Source organism: Thalassophryne amazonica, chromosome 18, assembly GCF_902500255.1.
Source record: "Thalassophryne amazonica chromosome 18, fThaAma1.1, whole genome shotgun sequence".
In the NCBI taxonomy this organism is placed as follows: domain Eukaryota; kingdom Metazoa; phylum Chordata; class Actinopteri; order Batrachoidiformes; family Batrachoididae; genus Thalassophryne; species Thalassophryne amazonica.
The window spans coordinates 46,767,934-46,784,417 of record NC_047120.1 but is presented as its reverse complement, the minus strand read 5'-3'; the positions used below and the strand labels follow the sequence as shown (position 1 = coordinate 46,784,417).

The 16,484-nt window shown below is 40.6% G+C and overlaps 1 protein-coding gene across 1 annotated transcript in view; it reads right to left on the bottom strand.

Moving 5' to 3' along the window:
* Positions 1-726: 726 nt before the first annotated feature.
* Positions 727-16,484, bottom strand: part of LOC117531033 (rho-related GTP-binding protein RhoN-like) — a 58,498-nt gene continuing 42,740 nt past the window's right edge. The window contains exons 4-5 of the mRNA XM_034194039.1: positions 5,588-5,722; positions 727-1,617 (exon numbers count right to left, since the gene is read on the bottom strand). Of these exons, the coding sequence (XP_034049930.1) occupies positions 1,363-1,617; positions 5,588-5,722 (390 nt within the window). The 3' untranslated portion in view covers positions 727-1,362. The remainder of the gene's footprint in view (positions 1,618-5,587; positions 5,723-16,484) is intronic.

The following is a 16,484-nucleotide window of genomic DNA, read 5'->3' as shown; positions in this document are numbered from 1 at the left end:
CTCTGCCAAATGCTTCAGCTACTGTTGCTTGTTATGGCCTGTCTTTTTGTGTATCAAACCCAGCCTGAACCGACATTAAATTCAGTAACTCTCACATCTAAATCCTGCGTTTGTGTCCAACCACTTCGCATCCTTAAGCCTGACAAAAGCAGTTACTTCATAAAATGTTTCACTTTCAAAAAAATTCAAAACCCTAAAATGCTTTGACGTTAATCACAAATGCTTCAAAAAATTATTCGCTGTTTCATGAAGCTCAAAACATAGAACAGTAGCTTCAATATTTGCACTGAAAAAGAGAATAGTTGAACCAGTTTGAATTAATTGTTTCAATTGGAAAGATCTAAATGAATTAAGTTATTTGAACTTAAGCTTGTAAGATAGAGTTGATCTAACTTATTAACTAAGTTCAAACAACTTAATTCCTTTACATGTTACCAACAAACAACTTTTTAAGTTGGTCTTTTTTCAGTGTGGGTTACTGTTTTGAAATGTTTTGAAGCACAACAAAACAATTGTTTCAGAATATCATTTATGGATTTGGGAACATCCAGAACAATAAATGAAACAACTTGCTCTGAAAGTCATGAGTGTCTGTAAATCACTGAGATAGTGATGTTCAATGAGCAACGCCCCACACCACCACCTCCACCCAAAACAAATAAATGTTTCCGCCCCTGTGCAAAAAAAAAAAAAAAGAAAAAAAAAAGAAGTGACTCACTGTCAATGGCTTTGCAGAGATGTTTTATTTATGACACGTACAACAACAATCTCCCTCTTTGACTTTCCTTCCCAGTGCGGAACATTATTAAGAATAATATTAATTTCACAACACTCCGGTATAAGGTGATATTTTGAATATTAAAAGCACTTGTGGTTTCAGAAAATTAATGCCATCTCAGCACACTTTTTTTCCTCTCTCTCTCTGCATTTTCTGATTTTCTGTTTAACACACTGTATGAGGCGCAGCAGTGGAGTTAATTCCTTGACATTTACAGATAACGTGGGACAGTTTGCGTGCATCATTTTGTGCTTCATTTACTTAAAGAAGGAAATAGCATTTTCAAAACAGGAAACAACACGTTGATGTGATCTTTTTCCCCGTCCTCATTTTCGGCTATTTCCTGTGTCATTTGCTAACTGACTGACACAAAGTGTCTCTGTCCCATTTACTCACATTAAAAGCATCAAAGACAAACGGCTCTTGTGATGAGAAAACGGCCACACAGAGATGAAACGATCCCTCCAGGCGCTCCACGGGACAGCACTCAGCGCATTGTCCCTTTGATGCAGTGCAACAATTTCACAAAATAATCACCAATAAATTAAATTTGTGTGCAGAGCGGTTCCTCGGCACACGCGGCCCTACATGAGCACGCAGCTTTTGGCCCGGTCCTTGTGGATTGCCGGCGGGTGCTCCAGAATCTCAGTCCGAGGCGGTTGCTGGGAGATTCGTTTGAGGCCGCGACGTGAGCCGGCACGTTTCAGCTGAGGCCGATGGATGCGTGACACAGACGCCAGGGTGGTGACGTGGAATACGTCACGGACGCTGTTCTCCGAGTACTTTGAGGTACACTCGGCGTAGGCCACAGCTCCTATCTGCCTCGCCAAGTTAGTGCCCTAAAAAGGAACAAAAAAAGAGAGAATTTCAGCCTGGAGCAAAGTGAAACTTGATCATTTATTCTGTGTTCATTTCTATTAATGTCTGGTTATATTTATATGTATAGACACAGTGTATTTGGTTTTTCTAAGTAGATTATTGTTTTCTTTTTGATGCAGATGTCGACTTCGGCCAAGGAGGAGCTGATAAAATTTTTGGTGCATATCTGGATCAAGCGTAAGATCTTACATTGATCTATGATCCGGACTCCTTTAAGCTTTGATCCTATCTACTCCAATCCTGATCAAGTGGTGCTCTTTGATCTGTCATATTTGATCTTTGATTGTAATTCTTTTTATCCTAATCCAGCCTTTGAGCTTTAACTCCTTCAATCTTGTTCAGGGGAATTCTGCCTGCCTTTGTTCTTTTATCTTCAAGCTTTGATCTTGTTTCCTTTTGATCTTGATGCTGTCTTTGGTCCTTGATCTTGAGCAATGAGCAAATCCTTTATTTGACCCTTGATCCTTTTCCTTCGTTACAGGATACAGTCAATTAAGATTTAGGTTTTGTCATTAGGATCAAAGATCTGGATATGCCACTCAATCCTGATTTATTTCATCTTGATCTTGGGATCAAAAAAAGACAAACAGCAATGAAAATCTAACTTTCTTTATCAGGTTCAAAGATTAGAAATCCACAGGTGTGTGATTAAAATCAAATGTTAGCAATTAGGATTGAATCAACAATCAAAGATGAAAGAAGGATCAAGATGAAAGTTTAGTAATCTGAATCATCTTATCTTAGTAGATCAAAGCATGGTGTTTATTAAACATCACCAAAAATGTGAGTAGGAACAAAGATCGGGATCAAAGGTCAGCATTCAAGATCAAAGTGTGATCATGCACAAAGATCAATCAACGATGAGTGACTAAGAACATCGATTGGGATAACAGTTCAGCAATCCATTTCAAAGGTCAGCAATCAGGATCAAAGCATTGTGATCAAGATCAAAGACAAGCAATCAAAGATGAGTGATTCGGAACACGGATCAGGTTCACATGTCACCAATCAGGATCAAAGGTTAGATTTTGCATGTGGGTTTCCTCTGAGCACTCCAGTTTCCTCCCACCATCAAAACGTGCACATTAGATTCACCTCGCAACAAGGACTGGCGGCAGGATTGGCACTCAGTCACTCGAAGGAACACTGAAAACTTCGAGGGTGGGAGGGGTGGGGTGGGGGGTCTGATGTGGTGCTGGTGACATTGCTGGAGGAAAACAGTGACACACGATTGTGTGTGTGTTCCTCAATGTGATCACGCTGTAACGTGCTATTAGGTGACTGAAGAAAGTGCAGCTGAAAGCTGGTACTTAGGAGCAAACTGTGCAGGATTCAAGTAGTGGAAATGATGCTGTTATCATCTTAAATGGTCTCTAAACCATGCTGCGCATTTGATAAATCTCATAGAAATGATATGTGCGTGTGTGTGTGGGGGGGGGGGGGGGGGGAGTGGGGTTGTATTTACATAACATATGTTAATAGATTTGATTTTCAAAAAGACACACAGTACTGCAGTTTGGCTTCTCCCTTGTTTCACTCTGGGTCACCACCACAGCAGATCCACCTCAGTTGAGGTGGCCTTGAACCAGGAACCTTCTGCACTGGAAACAAGCGCACTCTTGGCCACCGCCGCCCCTTCAGTACTGTATTGTGCATCGTAGAAATTACATTGATGAGGATCACTACTTTTTCCCATGCTTTTAGCTTATCGTTGCCGAGCTTTAATGGATCCTCGACCGCAGTGCTCGTTCGGACACTTAATAGACGCATGTGCTCGTGATGGCAAGCTGGGGTAAACAGAAAGCCGCGTTCCTCCACACAACTATAAAATATTCAAGGTCTACTACCATGAAGCTTGATCTCCTTCCCAGTGGAGGTTTAGCACCAAACATGGCATTGCATCAATAACACTTGTCTCTCTCATTTACTTGTGTTCAATATTATTTTGCCATTATATTATCCTGCCGTCCCCCACTAATGTGGACAAGTATCTCTTCCCTGTGAGTGTGACTCCCTCAGTATTTAGTCAGTTACTTCATCCCTTGTTCTGTGTATTAGCCCTGATTTCTAACCTATATTGTAATCCCACTTTTGTCCAGTGATTTTGGACAAGTGACACCTTGTTTGTGGATTATCTACCCCCCCGACCTTAATATAGTGAAAACCAATACAAGGTTAATACAGGTTGTGCTTACAGGCCGTAATCATGTGGCTCATGGGCTACCAGTTTGAGACTTGTTATATGTAGAGTACAATTCCATGAAATATGTTTCCCCTCATATCTTTTACACATGGAATACTACAGAGCCCCTAAAGAGACATGGGCAAAAGAAAACTTTTACAAGTTCTCACGATGTTGATTGCCCAACTTTGTTAAAACACACAATGTAAAATGCTTTAAAATATTTTTTTTAAATACAGTTCCAGTTCAAATGTCCACAAAATCCACAATCTGGATCAGATCCGGATCAAACTTTGTCAAGCGATAGTGCGCGCCAGTCTGCACCTCACTTTCAAATATGAGAGTGATTGTGGCATGTTTGATTAAGATATAATGTAAAAAATATACATTAAAAGGGGGTTTTCAATGTTAAATCAAATAGCCACAAAATCCACAATCTGGATCAGATCCGGATCAAACTTTGTCAAGCGACAGTGAGTGCCAGTCCGCACTTCACTTTCAAATATGAGAGTGATTGTGGCATGTTTGATTAAGATATAATGTAAAATATACATTAAATGGGGTTTTCAATGTTAAATTCAAATGTCCACAAAATCCACAATCTGGATCAGATGTGGATCAAACTTTGTCAAGCGATAGTGAGTGCCAGTCTGCACCTCACTTTCAAATATGAGAGTGATTGTGGCATGTTTGATTACGATATAATGTAAAATATACATTAAATGGGGTTTTCAATGTTAAATTCAAATGTCCACAAAATCCACAATCTGGATCAGATGTGGATCAAACTTTGTCAGGTAATAGTGAGTGCCAGTCCACACCTCATTTTCAAATATGAGAGTGATTGGGGCAAGTCTGATTAAGATACAATGTAAAATATACATTAAATGGGATTTTCAATTTGAAATTTAAATGGTCACAAAATCTGTAAACTGGGTCAGATCCCGATCAAACTTTGTTAGTCGATAATGGATACCATCCTACATAAGACTCTCAAATATGAAAAAAATTAGATCTTTTTTGACAGTTATGAATTTTTGAAAAATTCATTCAATGGTAAAGATAGGGATTTTTTCTGACTTTGAACTTTGACCTATGACCTTGAAAATTGAATCACTTATTGCCTATCAGGATATGAATTTTCAGTAAAAACTTCATAATGATATTTGAAAAATTGCAGGCTCCAGGCTGTTCACAAACAGATAAACAAACAAACGGGTGAAAACATAAAGTAGGTAGTAAAGGTAGTAAAGTAATTTGTCGTGATTAAAAGTTTCTCTGATTTCTGATCAGTTTGTGCAGAGAAGTTTGACTAACATTGTTACCTTTGCTCTGTGAGGGGTATGAGAAAATGTTAATTTGTTGACAAAGGGTTGCCAAGAAGTGGGAATTCACATTTACATGAAAATAGGCTATTAAAATTCATGCATGCCACTCTTCATCGCTCCAAGACACAAAGAAAATAACAATATTATCACATCGGGCCATTTGTCTTCTCCTCTCTGTGCGTACGTGCACTTTCATATTCGTGGCCGTTATGATCTGAAGCAAATGTCATTTTAAGAAATGTTTTGAGCACTGGTTTGTGCACACAGTAGAGCAAAGTGCTGGGTGACATTTGTCAGTGACAATACTAATACGTTTGTATGTAAATCAGCGTCACTTGAGGCAAGTAAATTCACTCCAGCCGAAAATGAGAAGGAAGCACACTTAAAATATCCAGTGTGCCTTTTAAAGCCGCTGTGTACCTGTTCATGGGTGACGGGAATGAGTCTGTGCTTGGACAGTTCTCGCATGACGGTGATGTCTGTCCTCTTGTCCAACTTGCAGCCGACCAGCACCACTTTGGCGCTGGGACAGAACTCCTGCGTCTCACCTTGCCACTGTAATAAAACAAAACAAACACATAATCATGAAGAATTATTTGATTCTCAACTGTCATAAACTCCTCTTAACTAAAATGTTTCTTAACATTATGTATCACTATTGAACAATGATAAGTTTGTCAGTTTATTTATTTTATTTTTTCATGTATGTGTACATGGGGAAAAATGCAGTTTCTTTACACTCTAAGCCAATATACAATCCATCCAGAAAGTATTCACAGCACTTCACTTTTTCCACATTTTATGTTACAGCCTTACTGCAAAATGGATGAAATTCATTTTTCCCCTCAAAATTAAACTCACAACACCCCATAATGACATGAATAAAGTTTTGTTTGTTTTTTTATTTTTGCAAATTTATTAAAAACGAGCAAACAAAGATTTCTGACATCCACCAATCCAGAACCAGATCACCTCCAAAATTCAGTGGAGTCTTCCATGCTCTAATATCTATCTGTGGTGTAAATTTGGTGAAAATCCGTCAAGTACTTTTGAAGTAATCCTTCAAAGCCTTTATAAAGTGAAATGGATCTCCTGCTAACAGACAGACAAATAAACACTGATGATTCTATTACATCCTTGGCAGATGTAATAAAAAAAAAGAAGAAAGAAATCACATGTATATACACTCAACAAAAATATAAACGCAACACTTTTGGTTTTCCTCCCATTTTGTATGAGATGAACTCAAAGATCTAAAACTTTTTCCACATACACAATATCACCATTTCCCTCAAATATTGTTCACAAACCAGTCTAAATCTGTGATAGTGAGCACTTCTCCTTTGCTGAGATAATCCATCCCACCTCACAGGTGTGCCATATCAAGATGCTGATTAGACACCATGATTAGTGCACAGGTGTGCCTTAGACTGCCCACAATAAAAGGCCACTCTGAAAGGTGCAGTTTTATCACACAGCACAATGCCAAAGATGTCGCAAGATTTGAGGGAGTGTGCAATTGGCATGCTGACAGCAGGAATGTCAACCAGAGCTGTTGCTCGTGTATTGAATGTTCATGTCTCTACCATAAGCCGTCTCCAAAGGCGTTTCAGAGAATTTGGCAGTACATCCAACCAGCCTCACAACCATAGACCACGTGTAACCACACCAGCCCAGGACCTCCACATCCAGCATGTTCACCTCCAAGATCGTCTGAGACCAGCCACTCGGACAGCTGCTGAAACAATCGGTTTGCATAACCAAAGAATTTCTGCACAAACTGTCAGAAACCGTCTCAGGGAAGCTCATCTGCATGCTCGTCGTCCTCATCGGGGTCTCGACCTGACTCCAGTTTGTCGTTGTAACCGACTTGAGTGGGCAAATGCTCACATTCGCTGGTGTTTGGCACGTTGGAGAGGTGTTCTCTTCACAGATGATGCGAAGGAGATGTGTTGCACTGCATGAGGCAAATGGTGGTCACACCAGATACTGACTGGTATCCCCCCCAATAAAACAAAACTGCACCTTTCAGAGTGGCCTTTTATTGTGGGCAGTCTAAGGCACACCTGTGCACTAATCATGGTGTCTAATCAGCATCTTGATATGGCACACCTGTGAGGTGGGATGGATTATCTCAGCAAAGGAGAAGTGCTCACTATCACAGATTTAGACTGGTTTGTGAACAATATTTGAGGGAAATGGTGATATTGTGTATGTGGAAAAAGTTTTAGATCTTTGAGTTCATCTCATACAAAATGGGAGCAAAACCAAAAGTGTTGCGTTTATATTTTTGTTGAGTAATACTTTGTTGATGCACCTTTTGGCAGTGATTATAACCTCAAGTCTTCTTGAATATGATGCCACAAGCTTGGTGCACCTATCTTTGGCCAGTTTTGTCCATTCCTCTTTGCAGCACCTCTCAAGCTCATCAGGTTGGAGCGTTGGTGCACAGCCATTTTCAGATCTCTACAGAGATGTTCAATCAGATCCAGGTCTGGGCTCTGGCTGGGCCACTCAAGGACATTCACAGAGTTGTCCTGAAGCCACTCCTTTAATATCTTGGCTGTATGCTTAGGGTCATTGTCCTGCTGAAAGATGAACTGTCGCCCCAGTCTGAGGTCAAAGTGCTCTGGAGCAGGTTTTCATCCAGTATGTCTCTGTACATTGCTGCATTCATCTTTCCCTCAATCCTGACTAGTCTCCCAGTTCCTGCTGCTGAAAAACATCTCCACAGCATGATGCTGCCACCACCATGCTTCACTGTAGGGATGGTGTCTGGTTTCCTCCAAACATGATGCCTGGCATTCACGCCAAAGAGTTCAATCTTTGTCTCAGTAGACCAGAGAATTTTGTTTCTCATGGCCTGAGAGTCCTTCAGGTGCCTTTTGGCAAACTCCAGACGGGCTGCCATGTGCTTTTTTCTAAGGAGTGGCTTCTGTCTGGCCACTCTACCATACAGACTTGATTAGTGGATTGCTGCAGAGATGGTTATCCTTCTGGAAGGTTCTTCTCTCTCTACAGAGTTCAACACAAATTAATTTTGTGAAAAATAGAAAGTGACATCACCTGTAATGCTACTAAATATCTAATATTTGATCTAAATATAAATAAGTAAACCTGTTACCACTTTCCAGCTTGTGGAAAAAAAAAAAGTTTGGAAGAAAATCAAGTTGTATTTAATAAAGTTTTTACATTCTATATTATTATTGAGAGATCATCAGAAGGTTTGTGTCGTCATAAAGCAGAAATCACTTTTTTAAATTGGTTTGAAAATGGAGTATGTTACTTGGAATCTTTCTTAAATAAAATTAAAATAATTGATTAATTGATTTTTGTTGAAACAGTAATGTTTGGATATTTCAAATTGGATTTTCTGTTGACGCACCAATTAACAAAGAAAAAAAATCAAACATTACATTTTTTATCAAAAATCTACAATACCTAAAACTTTTGCACATGACAATAAATACTTCTTTTGTTTTTAATTTTCAGCGAACTATTTCAATATATGAAGCTGAAAATGAGAATTATATCTGGCTTTAATTTTGGTTGCCTTTTCCACCTGTAATTTAGTAAATACTGTGTATAATTTCTTAAACTGCTGCTCATACATTAGCCTAAAAGTGAACTGAGTCAATATTAGTGCACAGCCGAGCCAAATGAGGATGGATGTAGTTGATTAAATTTACTCAGCCATCTGTGAACTGCCACCGGTTTATTTCAACTTTTATGGTCAAATCACCTGTTTAAAATAAATACAGACATAACGAGGGCCATTTCAGATCACAGGTTTAGAAGACTGAGAATGTTTCTTTCCAGGTAAAATTGATTGCACATTCATGAAGCTCCGGCTTGAACCAAACATGAAGCTAATTGCATCTGTTACAAAAAAAAAAAAAAAAAAAAAAAAAGGCCAATTCAGTGACAGAATTATTTACACATAAAAGGTACAACCAAATGCACATAACTGAATAGACTGGCGATTTTACTTTTTGTACCATACATTTTTCAAAGCAGTTTGTAGGCGCAAACGAAACCGTTGATTTTTTTTTTTTTTTGGCTGAGGTGTCTGTGGTGCTGATCAGATACAGGTTCATAAATAGTTGGACTTCAGTGTCAAGACCAAGTCTAGGCTTGAGTCTCTCATGTGCCTTGTGGCAAAATGGAACAGGAATTTCACTTAAAAAAAAAAGAAAAGAAAATCCTTCTGTATTCCAATCCACCTCCAAGTTGTACAACTGGTGATTCCTGCCACTTTTCCGGTTTGACGTGACAGCTGATCAAGCAGCTCGGACACATCCTTTAACTCTTTCTGGGAGATCCCGAGGCATTCCCAAGCCAGTTGGGGAAAAATAATCCCTCCAGTGTGTCCTGGGACTTCTTGTTGCCTCCTGCCAGTTGGACGTACCTGGAAGACCTCCGTAGAGAGACCATCAGCTGGCATCTGAAGCGAAGAAGCAGTGGCTCTACTCCATGTCCCTCCCAGATATTTGAGGCTCTCATCCAGGCACTGAGTGTATGCCCAGATTCCCAACAGAGGACTCTCATTTCCAGTCTCAGTTCTGGAATTACTCAGGCAAGGTCAAACGTGCCAAAGGTCAAAACACTGGAGTCAAGATCACTGGTGCAAAATCAAAGAACAAAATTTAATTTATTCACTCTTTTATTGATTACTGTACCCATATGAGGTGGGTTCTGGAATTACCCAGCAAGGTCAAATTTTCCAAAGGTCAAAGAGGACAAGGTTATGCCTATCTGTCTGTTTGTTGATACTCCTCCCCGGTGCTTTTGCTGATTTCTACCAAAACTAAAAGACTGACTCTGAAATCATTCTTTGGCAAAGGTCAAGGAATTTGATTTTCAGTCAGAGTTGGTCCAAATGTGGCACACAAGGTTATTGGGTCAAATGTTAGATTGCTGTAGCCCTGACTGTCTTCATGCACTCAATAAAACTGATGCATTGGATGAAATCAATTCAATTATGAGTAGTATATGCAGCCCCAACTCAAATAAAGCACACCCATGCAAGATCATTTAATGTAATTTAGTTGGGACTACATATATTTATTAGATGGAAATCCTGCCAATATGTCATGATCCAGCCCTTTAGGGGCAGTTGTTGTAGTTCTTGACATTTTTCCATTCCCATGCTCAGAGCCTTTTGCATTTTTTAGTCATGTCATGTATCATAGTCTTGCTTAAGTTATGTTTTGGTTCATGTCAGGTTTCCATGCTCAGTTTATTATTGGTTTTGTTTATTCTCTGTGTATCTTTTCTTCGCCACATATTTGTTTTTTTCTTTATTGTTTACTTTCACTCTTGGTCCCTCAGGTTGCTTTAGTCTTAGTTTAATTATGTTTATCATATTTATTCTATTATGAGCAGGGGTGGTGGCCAAGTGGTTAAAGTGCTTGGTTTCAGTGCAGAAGGTTCCGGGATCAAATCCCACCCCTGCCACATTTCTCCATATAATGTGGAGTTGCATCAGGAAGGGCATCTGGCGTAAAACCTGTGCCAATTCAACATGCAGATCCACCTTGGATTTGCTGTGGCAACCCCGAGTGCAAACAAGGGAGCAGCCGAAGGGACTTACTTACTTATATTTATTCTATTATGCTTTAGTCACAGGTTTTGATTATTTGCCTTCAAGAGTTTTCTCATCTGATTATGTTCCGTTTGTTATTTATTGCATTCATTGCTTATCAGTTAATTCCTTTTATTTATTGCACTATTTTGTAGTCTCTGGTTCTGTCATTCTGTTCATTATGTAGTCTTAGTTTATGTTGTCACCTCACTATTGGTTATTGCATTCACTTTGATATTTTAATCCATCTCACTCCGGTTATAGTTTTGATTGTGATTATTGATCTCGTTTTCCGCCATTTACTTAGTTCCCTCAGGTCTTGTTCATATATTCTATTTTAGCTTTGCTCATAGTTCGCTGTTTCCCCTCACACCGTCTGAGTATGTTTCCACTCCATATCACTGCACCAGCCATTGTGTCTTTGTCTCACACTTTGTATCTGTCTGCTTTGTATTTTCATTCACTCCCGCTCTTGCACCTGCTCACGTGTCTTTATTTCTTTCATCACTCCACTCTGTTTTCCTGCCTTCACTCTCTTGCACTTACCTTTGTCTTCCCTGGTCACGCTCTCTTCCAGAACCTTCACTGACACCTGTGTCTTGTTCTACTAATTACACCACCAGTTATTTAAGCCCTCAGTCTTACAGCTTACTGCCTGATTGTTGAATGTTAATCACTTTCCAGCCCTCACACCTTGCCTTGTTCTGCCTCGTATTTAGCCTGCTGGTATTTGACCCTGTTTTGTCCTCGACCACGTTTTTTGTCTTTGTCTCTGACTGCCACCACGCTGTGTTGTTTGACTTCCGCCTGTCTGTTGGACCTAGCCTCAGCCTGCCGTCTGTCTGCACCTTTGCCTCGCTGCTGGACCATTTGTGTACCGAATCCCTGCCTGTTTTTACGATTAAACCTTATTCTAACTGCCCCCGCTGTGAGAGTTTGCATTTGTGTCCACCTGGTTTGTGCCACGCCCTGACACCATAATTGAATTGAGTTCATCCAATGAGTCATTTGTTTGTCACTCAAAAAACTGACTCATTGGATTGGATTCCATGTCAATCAATCAATCAATTTTATTTATATAGCGCCAAATCACAACAAACAGTTGCCCCAAGGCGCTTTATATTGTAAGGCAAGGCCAGACAATAATTACGTAAAAACCCCAACGGTCAAAACGACCCCTTGTGAGCAAGCACTTGGCGACAGTGGGAAGGAAAAACTCCCTTTTAACAGGAAGAAACCTCCAGCAGAACCAGGCTCAGGGAGGGGCAGTCTTCTGCTGGGACTGGTTGGGGCTGAGGGAGAGAACCAGGAAAAAGACATGCTGTGGAGGGGAGCAGAGATCAATCACTAATGATTAAATGCAGAGTGGTGCATACAGAGCAAAAAGAGAAACACTCAGTGCATCATGGGAACCCCCCAGCAGTCTAAGTCTACAGCAGCATAACTAAGGGATGGTTCAGGGTCATCTGATCCAGCCCTAACTATAAGATTTAGCAAAAAGGAACGTTTTAAGCCTAATCTTAAAAGTAGAGAGGGTGTCTGTCTCCCTGATCTGAATTGGGAGCTGGTTCCTTATTCCATGTAATAAATATATGTAATCCCCACTAAATTAAATTAGATTGTCTTGCATGAATGTGCTTTATGTGGGTTGAGGCTACATATATAACCTCAATTCCAATGAAGTTTGGACATTGTGTAAAATGTAAATAAAAACAGAATACAATGATTCACAAATCCTCTTCAATATTCAATTGAATACACCACAAAGACAAGATATTTAATGTTCAGACTGATAAACTTTATTGTTTTTGTGCAAATATTTGCTCATTTTGAAATGGATGTCTGCAACACATTTCAAAGAAACTGGGACAGTGGTATATTTACCACTGTGTTACATCACCTTTCCTTCTAAAGCCGCATTCACACCGCACGCGATGCAAGCGACAGGTTGCCATGTAATCCCTATGGAAGGACGTATTGTGGCGCCACAAAAGTTCAAGCCACGCAAAGCGACACGATGGACGCGAATGAAGTGACTGGCACGCTTGTGGCGCAATATCGTGTCGCCCTCCTCCCCAAGTTGATAAATCTGAACTTTTTTGTCTTGTCGCGTCGCGATGACCAATCAGGGACTGGATATGTAGTGACGTGAAGATGTCTGGAGTTTATACTTGATGTAGACATGTCCTGTGTCTGGCAACCACCCTGTGAGCAGGACTTATGACAGAGTTTGATGAGGTGAGAGCGAGCAGCACTGCAGCAGCAGCTAGTTTTTTTTTTTCCACATGCGTGCGAATGAATCATCCGTGAAGATCATTTTATTTACTACGATAAAACAAATGGTGACTGGTTTATAACACAATGATGACAGAGTTTGAGGGAGAGAGAGTGAGGAACCACAGCGGCAGCCAGTTTTTTTTTTCTTTGTTTGTATGTGCCTGCGCAAACGGGACAGGAGGTCCTCAAACTGGGTCCTGGAGAGGCAGAAGTTCCGCTGAAAGTGGCCGTCATCCAGATCCAGCTCCTGCAGCAAATGATGAAACTCCCCGAATTGGGAACATCTCATGAGGATGTTGTGAACCCAGCGACAATGCCGCTGGCGACGTTTGCCGGCTTTCCACAACAAATAGAGCACAGCAACTCACTCCGTGTGATCAAGGTCCGCCATGTTGACTCAATGGCGAGCGGAATGGAAGCTCCTCCTATTTGATGATGCAGGCGAAGTTTCACAGCGAAAGTTTCCGCCCAAGCAGAGCGACACACCGGGCGATGGTGGCGCATCCATTGCCAGGCGAGGGAAGCGAATTTGTGGCGTCGCGTGCGGTGTGAACGCAACATAAGAACACTCAACAAGCATTTGGGAACTGAGGACACTAACTGTTGAAGCTTTGTAGGTGGAATTCTTTCCCATTCTTGCTTGATGTATGACTTCAGTTGTTCGACAGTCCGAGGTCTCCGTTGTCGTATTTCGCGCTTCATAATGCGCCACACATTTTCAATGGGCGACAGGTCTGGAATGCAGGCAGGCCAGTCTAGTATCCGCACTCTTTTACTACGAAGCCACGTTATTGTAACGTGCAGAATGTGTCTTGGCATTGTCTTGCTGATATAAGCAGGGACGTCCCTGAAAAAGACGTTGCTTGGATGGCAGCATGTGTTGCTCCAAAACCTGGATGTACCTTTCAGCATTGATGGTGCCTTCACAGATGTGTAAGTTGCCCATGTCATGGGCACTAACACAACCCCATACCATCACAGATGCTGGCTTATGAACTTAGTGCTGGTAACAATCTGGATGGTCTTTTTCCTCTTTTGTCCGGAGGACATGACATCCATGATTTCCAAAAACAATTTGAAATGTGAACTCATCAGACCACAGCACACTTTTACACTTTGCGTCTGTCCGTTTCAAATGAGTTCGGGCCCAGAGAAGGCAGCTGTTTTTCTGGATGTTGTTGATGTATGGCTTTTGCTTTGCATGGTAGAGTTTTAACTTGTACTTGTAGATGTAGCCATGAACTGTGCTAACTGACAATGGATTTCTGAAGTGTTCCTGAGACCATGCGGTAAGATCCTTTACACAATGATGTCGGTTTTTAATGCAGTGCCGCCTGAGGGATCAAAGGTCACGGGCATTCAATATTGTTTTTCAGCCTTGCTGCTTCCTTGAAGAAAGTTCTCCAGATTCTCTGAATCTTCTGGTTATATTATGGACTGTAGATGATGAAACCCCTAAATTCCTTGCAACTGAACATTGAGAAACATTGTTTTTTAAACTGGACTATTTTTTTCACGCAGTTGTTCACAAAGTGGTGATCCTCGCTCCATCTTTGCTTGTGAACAACTGAGCCTTTTGGCGATGCTCCTTTCATACCCAGTCATAAAACTCACCTGTTTGCAGTTAACCTGTTCACCTGTGGAATGTTCCATACAGGTGTTCTTTGAGCATTGTTGCCCCTGTCCCAGCTTTTTTGAAACGTATTGCAGGCATCCATTTCAAAATGAGCAAATATTTGCACAAAAACAAAAAAGTATCAGTTTGAACATTGAATATCTTGTCTTTGTGGTGTATTCAATTGAATACAGGTTGAAGAGGATTTGCAAATCATTATATTCTGTTTTTATTTACATTTCACACAACGTCCCAACTTCACTGGAATTGGGGTTGTATTTATTAGATGGAAATCCTGCACATAACTGAATTGAGTTCATCTAATGAGTCATGTGTTTGTGTGATACACTAAAAAACTGACACACTGGACTGTATTCCATCTAATAAATATGTCGTCCCAACTAAATTAAATTACATTGTCTTGCATGAATGTGCTTTATTTGAGTTGAGGCTACATATATTTATTAGATGGAAATCCTACACATAACTGAATTGAGTTCATCCAATGAGCCACTTTTTGAGTGAGCCCACGGGTAATTACTCATGTATTATGAAAAACAACAACAATTAATCATTATCACATGACAATCCTAAAACATTATTCTGACAATGACAGATACACATTGATCACAAAAACAATGAGCGATACAACGGTTAGTTGTCTTGTTCAGTATAACACAAGCCCACAGCAACACAATGCACACGTAAAAATAACAATCGCACACTCATTACAGACTACAGATGTAACTCAAACAATTAAGAATCGCCTCTTTCTCTTAGACTCATCTCATTATTTCCTCGCAGCATGGCACAACATCCACGATGAACACTGTGCCTACATTTATTCTCCAGCACAAAAAATAATAATTCTTTTTTCAGCGACATCTGTGTTGTTGCTGTCATGGGCAACAGTGCGTTGTGCTGATGTGCACAGCGAGCCACTGCCTTTCAACACTGTGCAACTGGTGAATAGCAGCAATTTGATGATTCACAAAAGGCTTATGGGAAGAGTGGCTTATTGTTTGTGTTGATGTGAAGGATTCGAAGAGTTTGGTTTGAGGAAAAAGGAGCAGGATGGAGCCGTCGGAGTTTTATCAAGGGGTGAAAACTGAAGCTCAGTGTTCTCAACAGCTTTGCTCGCCATTTGGATTGTGTTCGAGATGAATGTCAGAGATATCTGAAACACTTTGTAAAAAAAAAACAAAACAAAAAAAACAAACCAGTAACAAATAATGTACTACAGAAGACGTCAGTTTGTTCTTCCTCATATTGCAACTATATTTTCAAAATAAAAGCATTAAACTTAGTTGAACCTTGGGTGTCTTTGTTGGGGAGGAAAGGTTTGTTGACTTTGACTTTTTGGAAGCACTGGAAATGCTGTGCGAGAAATGCGAGAAGTGCATCCGTATGTGGGAAAAGTGTTGAACTTGTTGAGATGTTCACACATTTCAGTAGTGACATTCCTGTCTCTAGGTCCTTGGACTTTGAGACTGGGAGATGCGTAGGGAGAAGCGTAATCAATCACGAGGTTGCTCTACAGAGGTGTTGGACGATGCTGATGTCTCTGCAGGATAACGAAGGTCCACGTCTTTTGGGTTGTGGTGCTTCCTGTCTTACTGTATTGTTGTGTGAGACTTGGATGCCAACCAGTGACCTGAGGCAACTACTGGATGCCTTTGGTACATGGTGTGTTTGGAGGGTCGTTTGGTACCACTGGAATGACCTTGGTGCATTTTTCTGGGCATGATGATCCGGCACACAGCTGCCTCAGTGTTGAGGACCCCAATAACTAGAGGACCAAGAGATGCCCACGCATGATCTGGCTGCAGCAGCTACTTTTG